Source organism: Meleagris gallopavo, chromosome 5 (assembly GCF_905368555.1).
Source record: "Meleagris gallopavo chromosome 5, MGAL_WU_HG_1.1, whole genome shotgun sequence".
In the NCBI taxonomy this organism is placed as follows: Eukaryota; Metazoa; Chordata; class Aves; order Galliformes; family Phasianidae; genus Meleagris; species Meleagris gallopavo.
Window position 1 is genome coordinate 48,185,072 of NC_139408.1, and position 25,144 is coordinate 48,210,215.

Consider the following 25,144-nt stretch of genomic DNA (forward strand, 5'->3'; position numbering starts at 1 on the left):
GGGTATTGTGGAAAATCGTCAGATGTTTCCAATGCAGAAGGAATGTCTGGAGAGAGCTACCAGAATTAAAGAATGGCTGTTCACTGTGGTTGTTAGGGTGTCGGATGAGCCAAATATTAGGGGCCTTTGTTTTCTTGATCTGCTTTTTCCACCTACCCACCACCGCTGTTTTTTTTAGGAGGAGAAAAAGGAATTCAATGTTCAATTTGTATGTGTTCGCATAGAATGATACAGTTATGCTGTAGTTGTTTAACTACAAATCACAGAATCATAGACTCTATCTGTCCCAGTTTTCAAAATTTGTTGAACAATTTGGTATACTCTCTGCTGTGCTGAAAGCATTTCCAAAAAAACCCATCAAACCTCCAGAAAATGCAAATGATGCGCTATGAATAAGCAAATCCTCCTAAGTAATAGTGTGTACAGTGTAACTGATGTACCTTAGCAAACTGCCAAATTTGCAGGGAAATTTGGTGACAGAGTAATGTATTGGACTTGCCAGTGCACCTGGCTCTAAACATGGAAAGCAAAACCCTCCAGGCCTGGTTGTGAGAATGGTCAAAGGGAGGGTGACACTGAACGGATTGCACAGAAGCAGGGGAGCTGGAGGGCAGAGTTTCACAACACAGCAGTGCTCATGGAAAACCAACTTTGGCCTTCTCCGGTCCCTTGATATTTCACTTCAAAAGTAAGGCTGCCTTTCAGGACGAGTTGTTGGAAGACAGACATATCCTACTGCAATGGTTGGTGGAAAAGACAAAAGCACATCTTACAATAGAAAGAGCACTGTAGTAGTTTCTACCAAAACTGAAATGAAAACCACAAACATAACTGTCTTATGTCTGAGCTTGTGATTGTTGATTTTTTTTTTTCCTTGTTTGTTTCTAAGTTAAAAATTGTGGATGTCCTGTAGATAATTATAGGATGAAAGTATCTAAAATTTACTCGTGTTGTAATGGGGTTATCTATGTAAATCATGCTGTGTTATAGGTGCCACTTTCTTTCTGTGTGTCGTCAGAGCTATTTCAGAAGTTTTCTTCATCTATATCAGACACACTGCATTTATACAAAGCTTCCCTCTTATATTGCTCTTTTGCTACTCGCTCGAAGAAGGAAGATTGTAAGGCCAGCTTTCAAACTGATGTTCTATCTGCTTCAATGAAATCAATCTCTTAAGCTCCACCTCCTTTGGCCCAGGGTTATTTTTGTGAACTGTAAAACAAAAGAACATTTTATCATTAATAGCATTTGAAAATTATTCTCTAAAAATCAGTATTCTTTTTTCTCGTAAACTTGAATTTAGTGGAATACTTCCAATGTTTCTCTGTTAGTAGCTATTAATTGTCAAAGAAATGCATCACATTTATTTTTTCCTCCTGGTAACATGGTTTCATCTCTACTGTGGCCCACTTAATTTCTGTTCTTAGCATGGTGACGTTCCTGAGGTTACACCCAAGCTGAATTTATCTTGATACATGCATGGCAATACTGGGGGAGTCAAAATCTGGCTGCTGCTGTGGCTGAGCATGTGTTAGAAAATCTGCTGGCAGCAAGGATGGTGCATGGTGAAAGTTAGCTGCCCTGATTATGTCTGTTCCAGAAAGTCAGAGCTGGAGCCAGCCCTGCATCCTCTGAAACAGCAATAATGTTCACAAGGCGGCACATGGGTGTGCTGCAACTGGATGGAGCAAGCAGCATCCTCACATAGCACCATCCAGCACCCTTCCTCATGTCAGCATCCCACAGCTGGTTTTACACTGAGCTGAGCAGTAGTATCACAGTGGAAGTGCAACTCTTCTAAATATACCTTTATTGCTACACTGAAGGTCATCTCTACTGTAGTTTTTGTCCCTTTATACAGCACTGTACAAACCAGCTGCACTGATGTGACCAGGCAAGCAGGGAACCACTCCATGTAACTAGAGGAACAGGAACATGCTTGATGCTTGTGTCCCTCTGATACCCATGCACTAATGTGAGAGATGCTCAGGGTCATACCTTCATCCAGTGAACTAATGAAAGTTGTTACCCTCTTTCTCTGCTTCCCTCAGCACTTGCTCACTGAGGGTTTTTTATTTCTTTCTCCAGCAATAGTCTGCAACCTTGAATTGTGCTAATAACATGCATCAGATTGATGGGCTTGCCACATGGGCGGGTAGCCTTAGTGCAGCCAGCATCCGCCTCGTGGAGATTACAGCCATCAATTTCCATCTGCTGTGAGCATCTACAACATGATTCCAGGGTATAGGAACATCGTCCATTCCCAAGGCTGAGCAGGTTTCCATTTGGCAACCACTCCTTCGTGCCCAGCATCAGTGCTATAAAGGCATCATCAGAGGTAATTTGGTTTAGCTCCATCATATGAGAGCCTCAAATTAAATATTTTCTCTACCACATTAGATTGGTACCTAGATCTGTACCTCTTACGACTGTACAGCTGCCTTATAATTTTCAGTCCAGCAACACAGTCTTGTCTTCTGATGGCTAATCAGAAGTGTTATTATTCATTATTTTTTTTCCTATAAATAAAACAATTTCAAACCTTAATGAAACTTGGTATGAGCCAAGCCTGGAGTTTCAGCAGATCAGGAGAAGTGGATCCCTTTGCAGAGCAGCAGGCTCAGCCTCAGCAGTCATGAAGCAACATCGCTTCTAGGCATGGCAGCATCTGCAAAATTTACTTGGAGACCTCTTGACAACCTGACCCATCTGCTCTCACCTATCTGCTCCCTGCTGTTACCCTGCATAGAGGCACTTGTTCCTTCCCCCAGCTCCTTGTTCTGGTGGCTCTGCTCTGGAGATGACAGTCCTGGCTGGACCCTGCTAGTGGGTGTGGGTATGTGTTTCTTCACAGGGGAGGAGGAAGGATGCAGCTGGTGGCCTCACAAAGCATCAGACCCCATAGACAGTATAGCCAACCCCATGCTGCAGTGATGCCCTTAGCTCAGCAGCTTGGAGATAACCCCTGAAAGTGCTTTTCAGGCATTCCCAGGATGTTTATAATGTCTTCTGTGATTACTCCAGAAACCATGACTGTAACACTTGGAAGAAGAAGAAAGGCTTAATGAAACCAAATGTGTTTGTTAACAGCAATTCACAGCAGGCTCCGCGGCTGAGAGTGCCAGCTGCCATCATCTTCAACAGTTGTGTTATCCAAGGTTAAAAGCAGCAGCAGCAGCTCTGACTCTGGAGGAACCTCTTGCTCTGTCCTATTGTCTGGAGAAATAAATTGCTTATAGCAATGCCTGCAAACCATGTGCCAGTTACATGATTAGCAGATAAAGAGGAGAGGATACAAATTTGTACAATGAATTTGCAGAACTTTCTTGCTCAGACAGTAAGTCTTTTGAGGTTCTTCTTGATAAATAGCCTGCTTCCTCTGTGTTCCCTTCCAGGTGGTGGTTTGTCCCTGCAGGGACTGTGTAAAGTACTATCTCATCAGATGCTGTCTTTTAACACTTAGTGCAAGTGCTAGCAGCAATACTGGAAAATAGCATTCATTGCATTTTACCAGGATACGTTCTAGTTCCATCAGGGGTTAAAAATATTCTGGAGTAAATACGATTTGCTCCTTTGATAGCTCTTGAGCCTGCTGTGGCAAAGCAGCTTTCCTGTTGTTCCATTCAGGGGAGGATAGGACAGAAAGGAAGAGGTATCCCTTATGCTGTGGTGAATTAGATTGATGTGTGTGGTGAATCATAGAGTTTGAATGCTGTTAAAATGTGATCTATAACATAGAAACATTTAGGTTGGAGAAGACTATTGAGATCATCAAGTCCAACCATCATCCTCACCTACTGAGACCCACCACCTTTCTTTCCCTACTGCAACGTTCATCTGAAATCTTCCACAAAAATTCTCTCTTGGAGCCAAGGCTTTTGGTCCCTTCTCCAAAGACACATTTTCAGTTCATCAGCAGAGCTTTTCCTGCAAGCAGGAGATGAGCAGTTCTAGGATAGCATGAGCTTTACATTTTTGATTCATCCTCATTGCATTACTACTTATGCAGGGCAGTAGCTCCCCTTTGTTGCTGATGTAACTACCTGCCTTAGCTCCCTTCTCACACTCAGCATTAACTGTAAACCATGTGCAGTGATCATGGTCTTGTTGCTGCCACATGTACTTCTCACCTTTCTCTGATGTTCATTGGAAATGCTTGTTGTGCCCCACTTTGTGCTCAAACTCTAATTTCTGGAACAGTGAATTGCAGGGAATGGAAGGGGATGTCCTTGCAAAGTGCTGATGAAAATGAGGAAGAAAAAAAACCCCACAATCTCCCGTAAAATCAGTAGATTTCTGCAAGTGTAAAATGAATCTGAAGAAGAAGAATCTCTATCCTGCCTCTGTGTTCCTCTGTATTTTTCCCCAAGGTAATGTAAGCAGATAAACTGTTCTTGGAAAGCTCTGTCCTGATGGTGGAAATGGCTTTCAGTTGCCCCTTAGAGTTACATTGGAGATCAATAGGAAATCATAGCACTGGTGCTGCAGAGTAAATGACTCCAACATAACTGTACCTCCCTGCAGTGATGTATTGTACTGTGGCCCTTATCTTCTTTACACGTAAGTCTAATTTCAGGTTTGATCTTCCTCAATTATCAACAAATCAGGTACAGATTTTACTGTACTGAACCAATCCTACCCTTCGCCTCTGCTCCGAGGGGTGTCTTCTCCTAATTGACACTACATTTGCAGGCTCACAGATCTCTTCACTGTAACTTGTTTTCAGATCATCTCATTACCTTTCATATACATGTCTGCTTGCTGTGCTTGGAGTTACATATGGGCAGCAGATGAGCTACACGTGCCTCCTCTTAGCAGTCTTCTCAGAGCAGTGCTGGCCATGTGGGGTACCATGCAAAGGAAAGTGCTACAGTTGTAAAACACTGGCGGAAAAGATTAGAATCATAGAATCATTAAGGTTGGAAAAGAGCTCTAAGATCATCTAGTCCAACCATCAGCCCATCCTCACCATGCTCACTAACCACGTCCTTCAGTGCCACATCTCCTTATCTCTTGAACACCTCCAGGAATGGTGACTCCAGCACCTCCCTGGACAGCCCACTCCAATGCCTTCATCACTCTTTCTGAGAAGAATTTTGTAATATCTAACCTAATATCCAATTAAAAGGTTGTGCTTTTTTGTTGTTGTTTCTGTCTCTCAGCTTATAGGGCTTCCTTTGGAACTCATTGGCATTAGCAATTTCATTGCAGTGGTTTTGAAGGCTGAACTGAACAGTCAGATAAATAAGAGTTACGTTTTCAGTTTGCATGTTATCATATTACTCTAATTCAGCTTAATGATCCAATTATCCACTTACAGAAATTAATTACCAAACAGGCTCTGAAAGTGCCCAGGATGGGTTGCATTGAGCAGTGTTGTGTGATACGATGATTGAGGCTCACTCCATTGGTGGGCTTGCAGGACTTCTTTCCTTGGGATGCAAGGAGTGAGAATAGAGAGTGCTGGTCGTGGACTGCGGCGTGTCATCTTGTCACTGTTATCCTCTGCGTTCAGCTTTGCCTCGGGCAAAAGCGGGCTTGAGAACATCACGTGCTTGGGAAAAAGTCTGAAGGGATTGGAGCTAATTGAGCCGGAGCGTTAAGGGCTCTCAGTCGTTGTACTTTGGAGGGGGGAGGAGAGGATTTACTGCAGGGATTTTGATCTGTAAAACGTGAAGTGCCGGCTTGTAGCAATGGTGCGGCTCATGTCATGGGAATGTGATGAAGTAGAGGCTCTGGATAAAATTAAAACTCACTTCGTGTATTTATAAATGAGAAGAGGTATCTGTTTTCATGCTTAGATGAACTTGACATATACAGATGTATGAAGCACAGTCTCTGGTGATTATTGTATTTTAGTAGTAAATGAAAAACCCGAAAAAGAGTATAAATTGCTTGTGTTTCTTCATGGCAAAACTGGATTATGCACAATCTGGAAGGAAATGGTGTGCTCAGTAGGATGAAACCAAAGAACTGCCTGTTAATCTTTCAGCATTAGCACTGACCGAATGAAATCGGGTTTTCTAATTTTTTTTTTCTTCTGATGTGGGAGTTGTTTCTCCTTATCAGCACACGAAGTTAAGCATTGCATTGATTATTTGAATATTTAAAGGCTGCATTGTGCATTGCTGCGAAGGCTGTGATCTTTAGAGGCACTGACAGCTTTCCCTCTGGCTATTAGCATGTCTGCTTTATACGACACAAATGTCAACATCACTGCTGCTCTAATTAGAGCAGTAGGTCAAACAGCATCTTTGTATGTAGAGGAACGTCAGCCATTAGCCACGTAAAGAAGTCCTTTTGTTAAACTTGCTTTATTGTTAAGGTTTATTTTATCCTGTGACAACCTACAAAAGCTGATTTCAGAGTGGGGTATTTTTCCTTACTTCACAGAACATAATACAGATACCGTTCAGCTCTCTGCCTGAGCTGCAAGCACAAACCACAGAGAAATATAGTGCTCTCCCTTAAAAGCATTCTGTGTTAACTGATGCAAAACAAAATTGCCATGATCTTCCTCACTTGACGGAGGCAGCAGTTTGGTTTTGCCTTTTCTGATTTGTTTGTAAGTAGAAGTTAGCATAATTTCCATAATGCTAAATTTAAGACTAAGAAAGCAGTGGTGCCCATCTCGAATGGCTGAAAAATGTGATAGCTGTTTACAGTTCATCCCATTTGTTTTCCTGATAATGTCTTTGATTGCTTCTCTTGTAATGCACTACACATCTTGCTAACTGAAATTGCAAATACCATTATGGAAACAGACTGAAAATCATTTTAAACTAGACACTGGTGTTAGCATGTGAGTATTTTCAATTTTTGTGATTTTGGCTCTTGGTTGTTATGTATTTGGTGAGCCTCTGGTGGAAATTCCTAGGTTTCAGAAATGAAGGGCTCTTCCTTAGAGCAAGTAATAGTTAAGTGAGCTAACCCAGGCACGACCTACTGTGCTCTTTAATCCCACTGGCTGCCACATGGAAAGAGAGGGCCAGCAGTCAGCAGGAGGCCACAACTGTCTTTTCTCCTTAAGGAAAAGCACTTTGAAGAACAGACCAGGACAGCCTGACAGTGCAAGGCTTGGGTCTGGTTTCTTGTGCTTCTTCTTTCCTGCCCTTTTTCCCCTTCCCTACAAAGATAAATGTCCCCAGGGTGGGTGCTGGTAACTTCTTGCTGATGACATATGCATCTTTGAATCTGCATATGATTTGAATTCACCTGTACCCTAGAGCATTCCTGGAGCACATACAGAGCACCAAAGCTAATAATTTGTCATCGCTCCTCTGACCTGTCCTGATCCATGTGTGCCCAAGGCCTTGTAAAGAATTGCTACTCTTGCTTGTCTGGGGCTGCCTGCTCCTATAAGCTGCCTCTGGACATCAGTCCCAGTGGGCAGGTCGGGATGTGCTGCTTCCTCCACACAAGGATGGTGAGGAAGGGCCTGCCTGCCAAAAGCATGCTTAAGTGCTTTGCCTCTCCCAGGGGGTATCTGGGAAAGCAAACCAGCTCATGAACACTCTTGCAAGGTGCACAAACATGATTCTTTACTAGTGGAGGAAAAGCTCATCCCTCTTTACATACACTGGAGAGCTGAAGGTCCTGCAGACAGGAAGTTTCCAATTTTTGGAGAAGCTGTGCTTTACCGCCATGGTTTTTTTGTTTGTTTTGTTGTTGTTGTTTGTTTTAAATGCTTTCTCAGTGACTGTCACTCTACAGCAGATTAAGGCTGTTTATTCCCCCAGACAGAAGCTGCATTTGTAGATTTATGTTGCCCTTCTTGAAGAGACAGTGTTGCTTCTGCCAAATTAGCTGCAGCAGATCTATGACCTACAGGCTGCTCTCCAGTAGGCTGGAATTAAACCATCCAACATGCTTCCAGCATAAATGTTGCTCCTATAAAGAAGCTAGACTTTTAAGAGTAAGTCTCCTTTGGATTTTCCTTAGAAATCCCAGGCTTACTACAAAAAAAAAAAAAAACAAAACAAAACAAAAAAAAAAAAACAAGTGGAAAAACAACAAAATTAGCCTTAATTCTTTCAGTTAAGTTTTTCACCTCCTATTGAATTTAAGCGGAAGAATTTAGGAATACTATCTCATTATTTTTTCCACCATAAGAATGTTCTTTCATGTGCATGCACAAAAAAAAAAAATACTGTAAATGAGAAGGATCAAATAATTGTTGGCTATTTTGTCTTATGTGAAGGACATGCAAGCATGTAAGCAGTTTCTTAGTTTACATAAGCATTTTTGTTTGTATTGGCGTGGTCATAGGGAGAGTCCATGGGCTGTTCTGGCTCTTGGCTGTTTGCTCCTTGAGCCCAGCTGCGTTGGCTCCACTGTTTTGGAAACTTCAGTCTGCACAGGTTACATTGAAGTCTGTGATGTCATCCGCTCTGCTGTATCATGATTATTTCCCTGCTTATTTTCAGAAGGAAGTATGTCTCTCTTCCTATAGTGCAGGCACTGACACCGCTCCGTGCCATGCATCCCAAAGCACACCACACTGCACATTGTGTTGCCCTTATTGTAATGAGCTGGGTGCTCATTAGAGCGTCACGGTGATAAGCTGCCACAATTATGCTTGAGGAACACTAATGCTAGTCTGATACCAAGAAACTAACTTTACCTCATGCCAAGGTATGTCAAAACCGAATGGAACTTACTTATGACATCTGAAGGTGATGATATAATTGTGAAAGTTTATAAATGTACAGGTGAAGAAAATGAAGGAAAACACAGATTTACAACTCCTCTTCCCCCATACTGTCCTGTATCACTCAGCCAGCCCTGTTCGCAGTCTGTGTGGTGTTGTGGTTGATACAGAGCACTCTGCCCATGAAACCTCATTGGTTCCATAGCTCTCCCAGCCCAGCAGAGGTCCCTTGCTTCCTAGAGTCCCCCCAAGGGTTTTCTTTGTTTAAATTTACAACCCCATCTTTCCTGAACCTTGTGCTCATCTGATGGCTTTGTAGTTCACTCAGCAGCAGCTAGCAAAGCAAGCGTGGAGATCTCATAGGTTCCATGTTCATTGTGTGCACCCCTACTGCTACGGCTATGTATTCTTATTGTTTTGGGGGCTTTCTGGTAAATACTTCAATGCCTTTAGAATCCAAAGTCACAGCTGGGTCGCAGTGAGCATGGAGTGCAGGTGAGTGAGGGTGCCTGCCTCATGCGTCACGGGCAAAAAGGGAGCCTACAGAGAAAGCAAGGCATAGAAAGCATCATGTATCAGCAAGTTAGGTTTTTATTCTCATTTTTTAAATGTTGTGAACTTAACTCTAAGAGGCAGTGAAAGTGAGAGAGAGAGCAATGAGGCACATGGCACACCCATTAATAACTGTTGTATTTTTCTATTTCTTATTTTTGGGGAAGCAGAGAGGAGTTGTTTAAATGCCACTGAAACCAACTTTTTTCTGTCTTTTTAATAATATTTCTGGGATGTGTTGCTTGGTCACTAAGGGGCCAGCAGTGCTGTGCAGGTGACTGCCAAGATCTGGAGGCATCTGGAGATAGCAAGATGTAGTATGGTGGGATGTAGGAGATCCCTGCAGTCCTAAAGAGCCAACTGTCCAGCAAGGACATGGAGGAGGGATAGAAAACAGCAAACAGTAAAGAGTCCACTCACTGTGTAAGACCAAACTGGGAGCTGCAGACCATTCCCTACACAGGCTACGAAACCCTCAGAGCAAACAGGGAGTTTTGTTTTCACATCTTATGTCTTCCATAGGAGCGTTCCTCAAATCCACGGTCTGATTTCCAGCTGTGGTTGTATTATTAAGTAAATAAAGACCATTGTCTGGGTGTTGGAAGCCAGTCATCCTAAGCAGAAAGAGATGAGACAAGCAAGGAAAGCAGAAATACTGAAGAGAAAAGGCTCATGGTAAAAATGCAGACAGCACCTAGAAAAATGGTTCTTTGAAACTAATGCTCAGTTCCACTGCCTGTCACGGGAATGCAGGCTGGATTTGAAAAAGGGTCTCAGAGGTCAGTGTTTTATCCGTTAAGCTGTGACTGCCTAAACAGAGTATGCAGCCCCAGAGACAATTCAGCGCTCTGCCTGATTTGTATGCTGTTGGTGCTGCAGGAGTTGGTTTCAGCAGAGCAAACAGCGCGATGACGCTGCCCATTTGATAACACCCTGATCAGAAAGTTTGTGAGGAGAGCTCCTGTGAGAGCTGGCTGCACGGGCCTTGGGTTTGGTAAGCTCTTCAGGGTGCAGAGAGAACCCAATGTGGATGTAGCAGCAAAGAGACGTTGGGATATTTCTGAAACTTTCCCCATCCCCTGCATGCAGCTCTCCTTTTTGCAGTGTGTCGACTTGTGAGTGATTTTCAGTTCACTTTTTCAGTTTTTCTTTTTTTTTTTTTTTTCCCAAAAATGTGGTGTCAGTTATGCAAAACAATATTTCTGAATATGCTGTTATGATAAAAGCAATGTGCTATTGCAAAGAGCACATCTCAGCATCACAGGCTGTGTCACACTCTCGCGCAATGGCTCAAGGGCTAAAGTGTTATGTCAAACTTTGGGTGGGAGAGGTTATCTTTTGACAAGTCTGTCTGGAGTACTGACAAACAGGCTACGTGCTTTAGGCAGTAAAAAATACCAGAGAACTATAAAATTAGACTTCTGAGAAGAAAAAAAAAAAAGTGTAATTCCTGATATGAGGGAGAGCACAAGGCAGGGAACACAGGAGCTATAAAGAACTTTCACCCTGATGGTCTGTCACTGTGTTTGCTGCCATTTACCAAGTGTGGATTTGAAGTCAAAGGAATTTATATGGTCTTGTTTACAGCTCAGCACCACAGAGTAGCTGAGTCTTTTATTTCTCAAGGCTATTCAAAGTGATTTGATTTTTTTTTTTTTTTTAATTCTACTTAAGGTTAACTCGAGAAACATTTATTTCATCCCTCTCCTTTTAAATTGCGATAGCTTTCCAGATTGACAGAAGGCCTTTAAATTTCTCGTGTGCAATTTTGGAAATTTAACTGAAAATTAGCCTTAGATCTTTGATTTTTTATTTTATTTTTATTTTTTATTTTTATTTTTATTTTTTTTTCTTCAGCAGCTTTCCAGTCATGATACATTTCACTCTGCTGGACACTGTAGCTTTGTAGAAACAAAGGATGCTGCTTCACCAGATCTTGGCATTTTACTAGAGCTGTTTCCTCTGGGCCTCAGAGGAAGGATCTGTGTTCACTACCTAGAAGACACAGATGTCTTCAAAGTAGGGTGTGTGCACCCCAGGAGCTGCACAAAGCAATGCATGGCTATGGGAAGAAAAGGTGAGAACATAAGTATGTATGTATGTAGCTTATAAGAAAATATATCTTAGTAGTAGTGTGTGCTCAGAAGCTTTTTAGTAATAGAGGCATGCAGCTGAGTTTGGAGAACACTATTCTAGTGACATTTTAACTCGTTAACTCTCATTAGTAAGAATTGTGGAAGAATCTTTGTCAGCACTAATTTGTGAAAATTGTCCTAAACCATAGGAACTTCTCCATGCTGTGAACACAGATAATTTCATGATGACTTGAAAGCCTACAAGATTGAGGATGACCATTCTTCATGATCCAAATGCATCCTCTGTGATATCTTTCCAACTTTTTTGCACCTTGAGGTTTTGTTGTTACAGAGGATTGCTTTCATAAGATTTAACAAAATCAGCAACAGGGTACATGTAGCCAAAATGCTTAAATTTACTGCCTGAAGTGCTTTCATTAGATTAGTCTTGGATACTATTACATATAAACATCCATTGTGAAAAATGACGTAAGGATGGTTATTAGGAGAAGCAGAGTAAAAATCATGGCAGGGCAAGAATACTTCTGCCATTATGGAAATAGACTCTGATGTCCTCTTCAGTATCTTTTGCACTGCAAATAACGTGCAGCTTTGATTTAGAAAAATACATAGTCATCTTGCAAAATCTCAAATGTTGCATGCAGAGGAATCTGGTGCACAAATGTGTTCAGGGATCCTGTTTCAATTTTGGCACTCATCAAGTATTTTTATCTGCCAGGGAATGGGGACAAATCTTTGCCAAGAAGTAATGGAAGGAGGAAAGGAGTTGGGAAGAGAGGAAGATGGAAAGGACTGCCAGGATAATTTTTGGTTTTGTCAAGCATTGTTAGTAGTTTCGGACAAAGGATTTGCTTACAGAATTTCTCTATTCACTAGCTCTCCTTTGGTTTATTTTTGCTAAAAATAATATGAAAATTGTTCTTACTGTAAAATTCAGAAAAAAATAGTTTGCTGATTCCAGCAGGAAATATACAGATACTTCAGTATAGTTCATTTACATTGGTGTTGGTTTATACTCACTTTAAAGAGGGTTGTACCTTTCCCAGGATGAAAAGCTACAAATGCTCAGGCCTGTAATGTTCACTTTTTATCAAAATGAGGAAATTAGCCTAAATACGTACCATGGTGCAGTTTGGCAGACTGTTGTTTGTGCCTAGGCATAATATAGTGTTCTGCCTAGCTGAAGGACGTCTGAAAACACTGAGCCCACTTTCATTGCCCATTGATATCAGTGCAGGCATCAGATTGGCTTCAACAGTCCAGTACAATTTACTTTGTTTTACTGCCTGACCTATGACACAGATGATAAAAAAAAGAAGTTTGTGCTGCTGCTGAAATTACTAACATGAGTTTTTCCATCAGCATTAGGAAGGATGGAGCAGGTTTCAAGTCATGCAAAGCTATCTCAGCATCCTGCTAAGTAAGGGATCGCTGTAAGAACTGCTGTAAGAACTGCTACAAGAGATGAAAAAGGTGGAAGGAATACGGATGCTCTGCTGCCATGTGTGCCTACTCCTCAGAGCATTACATAGGAAAGAAAGATTTGGTGGGCTGGTGTGGCACTGCTGCAGGTGCCTTTTTCAGCCTTCACTTCCTTATGTCTGTAAGACAATTGCTATTTCCAGCCAGCCCTATTCTGAGCAGCACAGAAACAAGCCTAGAAGCAAGGCCAGACGTTCTTCAGCTTGGTGTTACTTCACCAAGTGGGGATAGCACCGAATAGCAGAGAAGGTTGGTATGAGAAAGGAGCAAATGCAAATTTTGAACGAGAAATCTAATCTCTTTTTGAGACTGTTGTAAAGTTGGTATTTTCTGGGCTTTAAGACCTAAGCCCAGAAATTTATATGACTTCCCCAGGAATTGGGAGCTATGAAAAATAATCTATGCAGTTCACATGATCACTGATTAGATCTGCTGAAACCTCTTCTAATAAACAATTTACTAAAGTGAAAGGAAAAGTGCAAGCTGAAAGTGAAAACATCTGCTGTGCAGCCAATTTTGGGAGAAAGCATATGCTTGTTGACATAAATATGGGATTGTTTTCAGCTGACTTCTAGTAAGTTTACATTGACACTCAGACCACTGTTAATGGCTTTTCAGATCAAGGCCATTGCTTTGCTTTAAAATAACAAAGTTACATAGAAAAGCTGGGTACACCTCTTGAAATCTGCAGGACAGAGTGGGTTAAAATAGCCTTTGCTCTTTAATTCATAACTTCTGTTTGGAAAAGGCAGCAGGGAGATACCCATGCTGCTGGCTGCAGGGGATTGCTGATGCGGGAGGGGAGAAGGACATGGTCCTCCACTCCATTGGCAGACATGACGCAGAAATGTTTGTTCAGTAAGGACTGTAAAACATCACACGTAAAAAGGCACTCAAAACCCTTAAGTACTTTCATATTTTAAGTGGAACTTTTTCTGGCAAACTTTGATCGTATTAGATAAATTTCCCATGATATCATAACACTCCATTTGTTATAAATGTGCTGATTTGCGGATGTTCAATTAGCTGACTCAGGCAAAAAAAGCACTATGGGTATCCTGTGTATGAAGTGGCAGTTTATTTCTCTCCATATGGTCTATAACTTGTTCCATGCTGCTTAACGTGGGGTCTGGGCTCACTGCCCATTGCTCATCACAGTTTCTAGAGAAGAAAATTGAAGGCAGCCGCAGAGTTAATTCTTTCCAATGTGGTTATTCCTTAATGCAATACCTTGGCTGTGCACATCAGGGCAAATAGGTGGTCCCCCTGCAAGCAGGTGAGGCCAGAGATCTCCCTCTTCAGAGCAGTGGGGAGGAGAGGAAATTATCTTAGATAAGGTCACTGTGGGAATTAGTCAAGGTCTTCCTAGAAAGAAGAAATATGTCGCCCTAAATCTGACATAACTTGGGTCCTTTAAAGGACTGGATAGTGTTCGTGTTTTTTTGTGCTTTGTTTGGTTGTGGTTTTTGTAGTTCTTTTTTTCTTCCTTTTTTCCCTGCCATATGTTTATTTGTCACTGCTTGAATGGATCTTTATCAAATGGTTAGGCAGAGTACATGGCAAAACTTCTTTGGACCTCAGTAGTGATGGGATTACATCCTACATCAGTAGTCTCTAAAAGACTATCATTCATTTAAAAAAAAAAAAAAAATCAGTGCAATTGCTTGCCAGCACCTTACCTCATTGCACATTTTTAACCCCTGTAATACTAAATAAGTATATTCTGCTTTCCTCTTTAGTATTTCTTCTCATCCTTCAGAATGAGTGTAGAGCAGGAAAATAGAAATGTTAGAGATCAGCAGCATGTATTGACACAAAGAGTTAAACTTTCTGGGGACAAGGCATTTTTTTTTGTCTCATCAGCATGTTTAGCGGTTGCAAATCTCAGTGTATGAGGAAATGTCATACATTCAAGGACTATTAACAGCTGTGAAATTAGTTTTGCAAATCAGAGTATATAACTGCATATTTTTACATGCTGTTATTTAGGATTTCTGCATATATGCACACAGAGTTTTGTACTTGATGAAATTTGGGTGTGCAGTTTCAGTGTGAATTTTCAGATTTCTTAATCGTGAACTTTTTAAATGAAATGACATTGCCATATGCAGTTTTTTTTGGTTTTTTTTTTTGCATTGTAATAAGCTGCCTTCTTGGAATAGCGCTGAACTAAAAATAAGAGAGATAAATTTCTGAAACGTTATTTGGAAGGTGCGAAATATATATTCATTAAGAAAAAGTGTTTTCTTCATATCTGCCTACAAATGGCTTTTAGTTATAGTTCTGTTTTTGGATTATGACTCTAATAAGCTTTCTAGAATATACAGCCAAACACAACACATTTTACAGTGCATCTTCTTTTCATTCTTAAAAGATCAGCTGGATTTTCTATTTGGATGTGAGCCTGAGCTTGAGACTGAGAGTCTCACCTTTCTGGGTTTGCACTGTACTCCAAGAACTGAAAATACATAACACTATTATGACATACCAATAATGTCACATTTGGTAATGCAGTTCTGCAGAAGAAAGCAACCCAGACATCTTTGGAATATGAAAGCCTGCAGATGTGCTTCTCAAAAGCCTATGGGAATATTCACATAATTGCAGCTAAAGCCTCGCTTCTATGTTCAGAAATCTTGCTCTTCTCACCCAGATCTCAACACGTGACTGAAAAAATCTGTTTACCCAGCTTGCAGTTCTTTGTGAGGACTGGACAGAAACCAGCTACTGGGTCTTATTTTGTAATTTGTTCAGAGTGCTGGTTCCTTCTAAGCACTCTCTAGTCCGAGGCATTTTAGCAATGCAGGCGAGTGATTAGAGGCACTTCTGCTGGAATGCATGCTGTAGTGCTTAATGAAATTAGTTTGGCTTATGACGGGGCACTGTGGGACAGAGCTGCGTTTTGTCATGCTCACTGTCACTGCTTCCTGGCATGTCTTCAGAGATGGCTTCAGTGTCCCAGCTGCTGGGGTATGAGTGGGTGGGGAGAGCTGGTTGTTTTCAGGTGTGCTCAGTTGTACTTGTGATCTGAAGAACCAAATCTCTGAGCGTTGATTACGCTAGCTCAGGAGCTAGCAGATGTTATTGTATTATTGTATTATTGTCAGAGTTATTTTTGCTTGGTTCAGCACGAAACCTGTTCTGACAACTAAGTACTGTGTCCTTGCCAAAAATCAGTGACTGGATCTATCCCAGACACATCAAACAGAAATAAAAAAAAAAAGCTTCTCAGAGCTTTCCTTAGTCTAGCATCCTGTACCTGTGTGCCTAGAAGAATGGAGCCAGCATGGCCAGACTGGTCAATTGATTTAGCAGTTTGAGACCACGGTGATTTGGAGATGGACTTTTCAGGTAATGTCATAGAATCACAGCATGGCTGAGGTTGGCAGGATCCATCTGGTCTGATCCCTGCTCGAGCAGGGTGCTCAAGATTACATCCAGACAGCTTTGCCTAATGCAGCCAAGAATTCCATTAGCCTTCTCAGCAGCACACTGCTGACTTGGTGCCCTCCAGGACATCCAGGTACTTTTCTGCAGAGCTGCCTTCCTGCTGGGTGCTTCCCAATAGGTGCTGGTGCCTGGGGTTGTTCTTCCCTACATGCAGGATTCTGCACTTCTCCTTGTTGGACTTCTTTTCTAACGCATGCAGTTGAGTTTGTTTGTGTAAACAGTACTTGACAGTAATAGTCTAAGCAATGAATGAGCTGTACAGAGGAAGTGCCACTTGACTCCAAGTAAAGCCAAGTTTTAAAGTAATGAAAAGTGGGATGTATGAATGAGACGGGGCGTTGCTCAACAAACAGCCAGATCTCAAAGGAGAAAGGCATAGTATTAGGTAAATGGCAGCCAAACTGAAGTATCAGGAAAGTGGTAATAAAATGTTTTGTTAAGCAGAAAAATACATTAAAAAACAACAATGACAAGAAAACAAAGAAAAAAAATGAAAAGAGCTTTGCTAGTATGTCAGAGAACTCTTTCTTGTTCCACTGCAACATTCCTAAGTCAGATGAAAACTAAACTACACTCCTTGGTTCTTGGCAGGTGCTGAGCCTCAGATCCCTGAGTGCTGGCTCCTGGAGAAAGAAAGGCCCAAAGTCCCACACAGTTGCCTCTGCCTTCCAGCTCTCGTCTTCAAAAGCTCTGCGGCCTGTGTGCTAAGGAGATCAGGCCGCCATGTCAGACCTGTGTGCTCCCCATCATACAGGCAAAGGCACCCAAGCAGTTGAGAAAGGCATGACTGTGCAATGGTAGAGATCAGGGAAGTCATTCTTATGCATTGCACTTTCAGGAACTGGGTTCAAGTTAGGTAACACATTCCTTCCCTGTTTGTGTAACCTTCCCTGTTTGTGTAATGCTGCAGTGACACAGCTGGCTGTGAGCCATCTGTCCCCCCCTCATGCTGACCTGCATTGCACCACCACCAACGTGTCCATTATCATCAGAGGAGAATTATTTTCTTGAGCAGTGTGTGTTAAAAAATGGAGTTGAGGCAAAAGGCAGTGTTAATTCCTCTCTGAATGGTAATAATCAACTTTTTTATCCTCTTGTTGTCTTCTGGCTTGTCTGTATTTCCTTTCTTTTCTGCTTAGATCTCCAGGCAGAGGTGCTTGTGATGGCACCTGGACTTAGGAGGAGCAGTTGGGAGCCCAGAATACCCAGTGTTTTTCTTCTGCAGATGTTTGCATTTTTTATTTGCACTGTGTGTGTGTTTGTGCAGTCACAGATATCAGCTGACGCATTTACACACATTAGAAGAATGTGTGAGGACACTGACAAAAAGCAGAAGGCAAAATCATGGAGAAATGGGGAGAAAACTATCGTTTTCTTATGTATAGCAAGAACATACCATATAGTTCTCCTTGCTGTTTGCCTTGCACTAGTTCTCCCTCTGCTGTTATCACATCATCCCAGAACGCACCCATAGCCTAAAGCCAAGCTGAAAGATTGGGGAGCATTTGCTGCGTATCCACGTTTACTGCTTTTCCAAAGCAAGGAATGAGGAGAAAAAGGAAGCCAGGAAGAAAAATGTGCCTCAAATTACTGCCACCTCTGAGAGGCAGCCCATCAGAATTGCTGCAGCATTACACTTAGAGAGGGACACTTCTGACTTACAGAAGGGCACACAGTGCTTACATACCCCTTGGAGTAAATTTGTTCTCATTTCTAATGTTGGACATTTCTCCAGTATTTGGAGATTTCTCCTTCTGTAGGGTAGTTGATTGTTAGCCCATGCCAATTCCAGCTGTCAGGGAGAGCCAGGATGGCAGCAGCCAGGGGGCCCTGGGTTTGGTTCTGTACCATGCCCCCATCCTGCTGTAAATGGATAACAGCAGTTTGTCTGGGTATTAGGTTTGTTTGCTTTTTTTCTTTTTCTTGGAGAGCAAACCTGTGCCTTGAGAAAATAATGAAACGTTTTTAATTGCCCTGCCACCAATGAGGGAAAAGTGATGCATCTAATCTTAATCTATATTGTTTGGACTTTTGTTCAATAAATCAGCTGAAAGAAATAGTATTTTTTTTTTCTTTTAAGTCCCTTCCCTGCTAAGCAAGCGTTACTTCCTGCCTGCCCTTTTGCTCTCTTGGTAACGCTTCCCTTTCCTGTTTTCGTAATAAGACTTCACATAGACTCAGGTTGTCTTCCTGCCAAATCTGTGTTCAGCTGTGTAATCTGGTGAAATATCCTATTTGGGTGTAAACACACGTGCCAGATTTGAGCATCTATTCTTCCAGGATTACCTGACCAGGTCTTCCTCAATGGCGGGCACGTAAGTACCTGGGCATCGTGCTCTGAATGGCAGCAAGTTCACTGTCAGTTAGTAGGGCTAAATGGAAAGTGTGTGTCATTAGAGATGCAGGAGGTCTGCATCGTGCTTATAGCTTTGCGGGGTAATTTATAGTTTTATACAGTGTTAATTATGTTCATATGGCAATGCTATGTGCATATGCAGCTGCTGGCAGTGAGGGAGAGGCTGGAACAGTTGAGCTGTGCTCAGTCCCAGTGTGATGCTGGCGGCTCGAGAGGAGTTTTCACAGGTTTATTTGCATTTCTTTGGAGACTGCAGAGTAACCAAAGCTACACAATGCCAACTTCAGTGAAATACCTGTGTGTTGATTTGCTGTATGTACTCATGAGTCTGCCTCTCCTGATTATTCGTTAAGATTATAATCTTTAAAAGCCTTTATTTAAAGTATTATTCTACTGCAATATGCATTTGGCTGGCTGGTGCGTGAGAATTTTAGTCATGGGTTTTCATTTGACAGTTTGGTCTTGGGTTTTGGGCATGATGTGTATTTTACAAGATTGGTTACTTCTTTTTATTTCTGTAATTTAATGGTGAAGGCAAATGGTTTATATTAATAGCAACTTGATCTAGTAAAGTTGTTTTTTTTACTGTTTTTGTCTGTGTGTTTACAAGTTACTTGGGTTCATTGTCTCTCCCCAGGGCATCTACTTGATCTTTAGTTTTAGGAACATCTAAACATTTACATTATTTTTAGGAACTGCCGAAGTTTATCTTCAAGGTGGCATGCAAAGTTAGCGAGCAAACCACACTTCACTGCAGAAATAGATGTTGTGTGATTTAAAGCTTTAATGGAACAGTGGGGTTTCTCTATTAGAACACAGCAATGCCCCTACCCTGTCAGAGTAGGCAGGCGCTGAAGGAAGGTTGGCCATAGCGCTGGGTATTGGGCTGCCTCTCTCAATCACTACATTTCCGCTGTAAAGTGCCTTTTGCACAGCAGCTATTTTAAAACTTTTTTAAGTGTTGAGTTGAGATACTGATGACTGGAGTTCCCCTTAGAATCATTATATCTCTTACGGTTCAGTGTGCAAAACATACCACATGACATCAAAATCTCAGCACTATAAATGAAACAGATGTGCCGGCTTATAAGGGCATAAATCTGCAGCCAGCCCGCCAACCCTAAATCTACCCCAATTGGCAGATTTCTTGTTTAGTGTGACAGTGGACACTGAGAGGTCAGGTTTTTGTGTGGACTTCTGCAGGACCGAGCTGCTGTGCTGTGACAGACCCATGTGAAACACCCCTTCCACTGCATTATCTTTCTGCGTTCACTACTCATTTTTTTGTATTTCTACTTACTGTATCTCCCATCATCAAGAGCACTGAGGAGTGACAGACAACATAGCGTGGTCATGCCAGGGTTGCATGGATGTTTCCATGTTTAGCAACTCATCTCTCAAGCTTTGTGTGATCTGAGCACCTCGTGAGCTGGGTTTTGGTTTCCATCTTAAGTGTCTGCAGTGAATACTGGCAGCAGTCATTGCACATGGCAATTCCCATGGGTATGCTAGTACAGAAAAAGGAGAACTTCAAGTGAATGTCTCATTGCTAGTAGAAAAATACTCCTCCTTGAGGAAGCAAATTGATATTCATCTTACTTGTTTATGCTGTAGGTACCAGAATTTCAATTTTTTATCTCTGCAAAATATGTGTTTCTGGAGGCATGTCATGATTTTATTTAACAGTGTCTGTTTGAGAGCTACTTGTGAAGGAGGCTTTGTATGTGCTGGGTTTTCTTGCAATTATTTAATATAATAATCTGCATGTCACTGAGAATCAGAAGCACCTCTGTGCATGAAGTCCCTCTGGGTTTGTGCTGTCCTTGAGTTTGATCAGCGGCTAAGCGCTCCTGCTTCACCATGAACTTTGGTGCTCTGGGACAAGGGTAGGATGAACGATGGTGACACAGGATATTCTGTGCATTTGCTTGTGGAGGAAAGTAGACTCTGAAAAAGGAGGTCCCTAATAGAGTCAGAATGGGACTGACACTGTGTTACAGGAATGAGGGCTCCCAGCAAAAAATGGAGTCATGAGCAAAGCCAGCAGTGAATCTCTGGTGAGAAGGCCGAGAGCCACTGTGCCATGGAGGTTATGTCTGCCAGGAGCTCAGATCTCAGGTATGGAGAATATGAGCCTGGGTGACCTGACTGGTGCTCAGAGGGTCTCCTGTTTCTTTGTTGTTCTCTAAACCCTGTCACTAAACAGAAATGTCCACCTATTTTTTTGCAGAGGGAACTGCTGAAACACTTTCTCTGCTTCCAAACCATGATTTTGTTTGTTTCAGTAAAATTGACTAAAGTCTTTTCAGCAAATTAGGCCACTGGAGTTTGCAGCAGACTTTAAGTGCTGCAGGACCACGAATTGTAGCTTGCTAATTCTGAGATTAACACAGATATATACCACAAAGACCACATGTCTACGTATACAGGATTTTTATTTATGTTAGCTCTTTTAAAGGTAACGTTGAGATATTTCTGTCATCATCTTAATCCAGCATCTATTTCTCGTGCGTCACGTTCAACCACACAGCTTTCTGTGGACAGACTCAGTGGAGAAGTGGAACGAGATGTGTGCAATGGCTTGCGAGTCACCTTGCACGTACTGGGTGCTGAGGGTTAGTTCCCAGATAGGACAAGACTTGGGCAAAGCCATATTAACAATTACAAATGATCAGATCAGTCGAAAGTAATTTGAAATGATTGGTTATTTAAACGAGAAAGGATGGATGTAAATGGATGGGAAATGGAAATTAAAAATAAGGTAAATGTTTGCAAAAGTTTGCATTTGCTAAGAGTACCAGAAGACAGCTTGGTTGAAGGGGAGAGAACTGAAAGCAGCTTGAAACATGATGGGTTAATAATAAGTTCCTTGATTTCTACTAGGGAACTCACAGTTGATTTTCGGTCAATTTCTGCCCCATTGCAGCGTGGCCTCTCATGTTTTCCTTAGTTTGGGATAAGACCGACAAGCCTTGGAGAGCCTTCAAAGCCTCTTTTCAAGGCTTGCTGTCCATCGTCATGGTTTACTCCCTTTTTCCAGTTTATGTTCTATGCTGGTTCTTTTGTGGTTCAGTTCTGAGCTTTTTTTCTTTCATATTTGATAGCCCACTTGCCTAGGCAAAGTGAAGACGTTTCCCCTGTCTGTGTTTCCCCTAATCCCAACTTCCACAGTCATTCCTGTCATTTCATGCCCTGTCATTTTTCTTCCTACTGTTTAATTACTTGCAGTCAACCAATTTATGTCAAGCTGCTCCATTAAGGACAATTTACAATAATTCACAAAAAAATGCATGTGTTTTCCCTAGGGCTCCCAGCATTACCTTATCAATACTCCTTTGTAGCTCTTTTTTGGCTGTAAGACTTGTTTATCATAAATTTAGTAAAACCCAGGAAGAAGGGGGCTGCATTTTTCAATTTCTGCACAGATAGGAGAGGAGAAACATTTGTGGATGAAGCCACCTGCATTGCAGCAGTGGCTGAAAGTGCAGCTTCACTGCTACCACTAACTGCCCTCTATGTGTGGTTAGGCTCTGCACTATGAATGGTACCTTATAGCTGGAAGTAACTCTTTGGGGATGAAAGTGTTGCTGACACTACAGGTAATAAAGTGAGGAGGATGCTGCAGATCAGCTTTGTCCAAGCAAGCCATACATGAGGTGCAGTTATACCCTTTCAACATGTTTAGTTGCCTGGGGTGGAAACCCAGGCAAGTCTGCTTGGATGTTGATATTACAAATTCTATCGATTTTTTTATGTTACATTTGCAATGGTATGTGGAATATGATGAATCTTTTCCAAGACTTACCCATTATTCAGTAATTTACGCGTGTATTCTTAGGAAAACAAGGCAATTTCTAGAATTATGACTTAGTGTATAAATGCTGATGCCTGCTAAACTCTTCTAACAGAGGAAGAATTTGACTATGCGCAATAGTACAACTAAGACCTCAATTATTACCTGTTGTATGTAGTTGACATAGGTATCAATCGAGTATGGGCACAAAAATAACAAAATTTTTTTGCTGGAGCCTTGTGAAACCAGTGTAATTTGGTTCATATTTAAAATAATGCCATCTACAGGGTGCAGTAGAAATGTTCTAACTGACCTTTATAAGAGTTTTGCTGAACATTTTCTGGATGATTTTCAGGGATGCCCCTTAAAGCATCAGTAGGACAGTTGTATTTTTTGTGGAGGATGAGACTTCAGGTATGAAGAGTTACACCTCCATTTAGGGTGAAATAGCAACCTAGCAATGCATCCCTGAAGGCATTTTAGGTTTTGAAGGATTGATGAATTGTTTTGCAGGAAAGGATTCCCCTTTTGCTGTACTTGTTTTATGTTCCTTTCTGTTATTTGACTGGAGGCCAGATAACAGGCTTAATCCTGTTTCCATTTAAATGAATGATGAAAAACTTCCCTGACTGCAGGGACAGCAGGAATTGAGCTTGATGTGTTGCTTTATGTTACAGTAACAATTGGCTGTCATGCATTAACTATTGCTCCTGGGGCAAACATCTGTATTTCTGTCATGGGTTTGTAGAGGGTGTTTTTGTTGCAGTTCTTAATAGCAACAAACTGTGATGTTGCTCTATGCATTGGAATCTGAACATGGCATGATGAGCAGTGCCACAATAAGACCTTCATGTCTATGTTCAGCTGTGTTTTCTTTGTGGTAAGTATGGATCAGTCAATCAAGAAAGTTTGACTCATTAAGGAGACCATGGCAATTGTGGGATCAAAAGTTCATCTCACAGGCAAGCACTGTGCAAGCACTCCAGACTTGCTGTGGTGAAACCAGTGTTATGTTCCTGCTTCCTTTGGTACAGGCTTGTAGTGACCGGCAAGGCTTGAGGAGCAAAACTGATGTCACATCAGCTAAGAGATACTTTCCAGGGATGGGTTTTTCTGGGAGCCCACAGGCCTACCAGACAGCTGATGCTCCATAGGCTCTGTAGCTGGAGGTGCCACGAACAACCCTGTAGCAGAGACAGGTGGGAACCATCCAGCCATAGCACTGCATTGGATATTATTCTCAGCCATTCCACTTCCATATGGCAGAGATAATGCAGCATTCTTGCTTTTTTACTGGTACATCTCTCTGTCTTTCTCCACATCTATGAACCAAGGCAAGGTGACAGACCCCCCTCCTGCCAGCCTGAGGCTCTTGCACCAGTTGGAGGATTAGACAGGCTGGAGCAAGATCTAATCCCTCAGCTGTTAGTGTCAGATGCATGGGGAAGCTGCCACATGACATCAGCTTACCTTAAAAAAAAAAGTGATGGTGAGGTGTTTGCTGGATAAGTACATCAGTGAGGGTGCAGGTCTTCTCCAGGTATTTCACACAGCAGAGCATCAGCAGCTCGTGGATGAGGCTTCTTATAATTCTAATTAAATAAAACGTTCAGTCTTTCTGATCTGAATATTATACAGACTGCTGTTTTCATGTTATGTAATAAAAATACGCTTTGGTCTGAATTGTCATAGAATCATAAGACTGTCCTGAGTTGGAAGGGACCTACAGGCATCATCAAATCCAACTCCTGGTTTCTTACCTTGATCTCCATGGAAATGTCTGCCAGCATCATTGCTCTGTCTGTAAACTCTGTGAAGAGCTTTCAGAGTCTTGCCCACAGCACAGAGGAGGTCAATGGAGGCTGAGAGAAGTGACTAACACAATGAGCCAAACATCAATAGGCTTCAATTCACAGAATTCGCCTGTGCTTGGAAATCTTTTTGAGATCTATGGATAAGAAAAGACTGAAAATTGCTGCTGTAATCTACCCAGATCCTCTAAATAGCCAGAGTAGTGTGTTCCCTTTCATTAAAGTGATGGCAGTGATGGGGTTGAGTGGAGCTGCGTTTGCTACAGTTGGTGTAGTTTACAGGTGCAGTGGCAGGACAGTGAAGTGGCTCAGCACCAGCAGAGAGCTTCTCCTGTATTTTTGAGGTGAAAGTCAAACACTAAGAGAAAATCAAGCCAAAGAAGTGTATGTAGGAAGGGGAAAAAAAAGTGGATTATCATTTGATATTGAATTGCTGAAAAATATTTAATGTGACTTGGATGAGGAAAGGAGGTTTGCGTAAGTATATAGAGATCTGAAGTTAATAGGGTGGCCATGAACTTAAAACTTTTGTGGGACCTAAATCCTAAGAGTTTTATTTAGGCCTAATGTGCACTTCTTGAAAAACCCTGTTATGCTCAAAGATCTTCAACATTCGGAGGGCTCATTTTTACTTTGTGTAACTCTAATTTCCTCCAGTATAAGAAAAGTGGCTGGGATTTCTGAAGGCCAGGAACCGAAATCCCTACTGCCATTCCAAAAATACTACAAACGGTGTCTGTAAAGCATTTCGACCCGTACTGAGTTGTCACATCAGCAGTACTTGCAGTGGAATTTCTGTCATATGGAAAGTGTGTTTTAGCATCAATATTTGTATTAGTCACTAATGCACAAGCAATAGATAAAGAAATGATGAACTTCTGTGAGTCTACAGAACAAAAATAGCTATCTATTGATACTCTATCAAATGAGTTATCTACTGTAACACCAAAATAC

The 25,144-nt window shown here is 41.7% G+C and overlaps 1 protein-coding gene across 7 annotated transcripts in view; it reads left to right on the top strand.

Moving 5' to 3' along the window:
• EVL (Enah/Vasp-like) overlaps positions 1-25,144 on the top strand; it is a 129,212-nt gene that overhangs the window by 44,352 nt on the left and 59,716 nt on the right. The window contains exon 1 of one of the 7 annotated variants that reach the window (XM_085225620.1): positions 11,242-11,279. The exons of 5 other annotated variants lie outside the window; for them this stretch is intronic. In XM_085225620.1, coding sequence (XP_085081746.1) covers positions 11,257-11,279 — 23 coding nt within the window. In that variant the 5' untranslated portion in view covers positions 11,242-11,256. Of the gene's footprint in view, positions 1-11,241; positions 11,280-18,387; positions 18,546-25,144 lie in introns of those variants that run through there. One more of the 7 variants, XM_085225621.1, reaches the window with a different exon arrangement.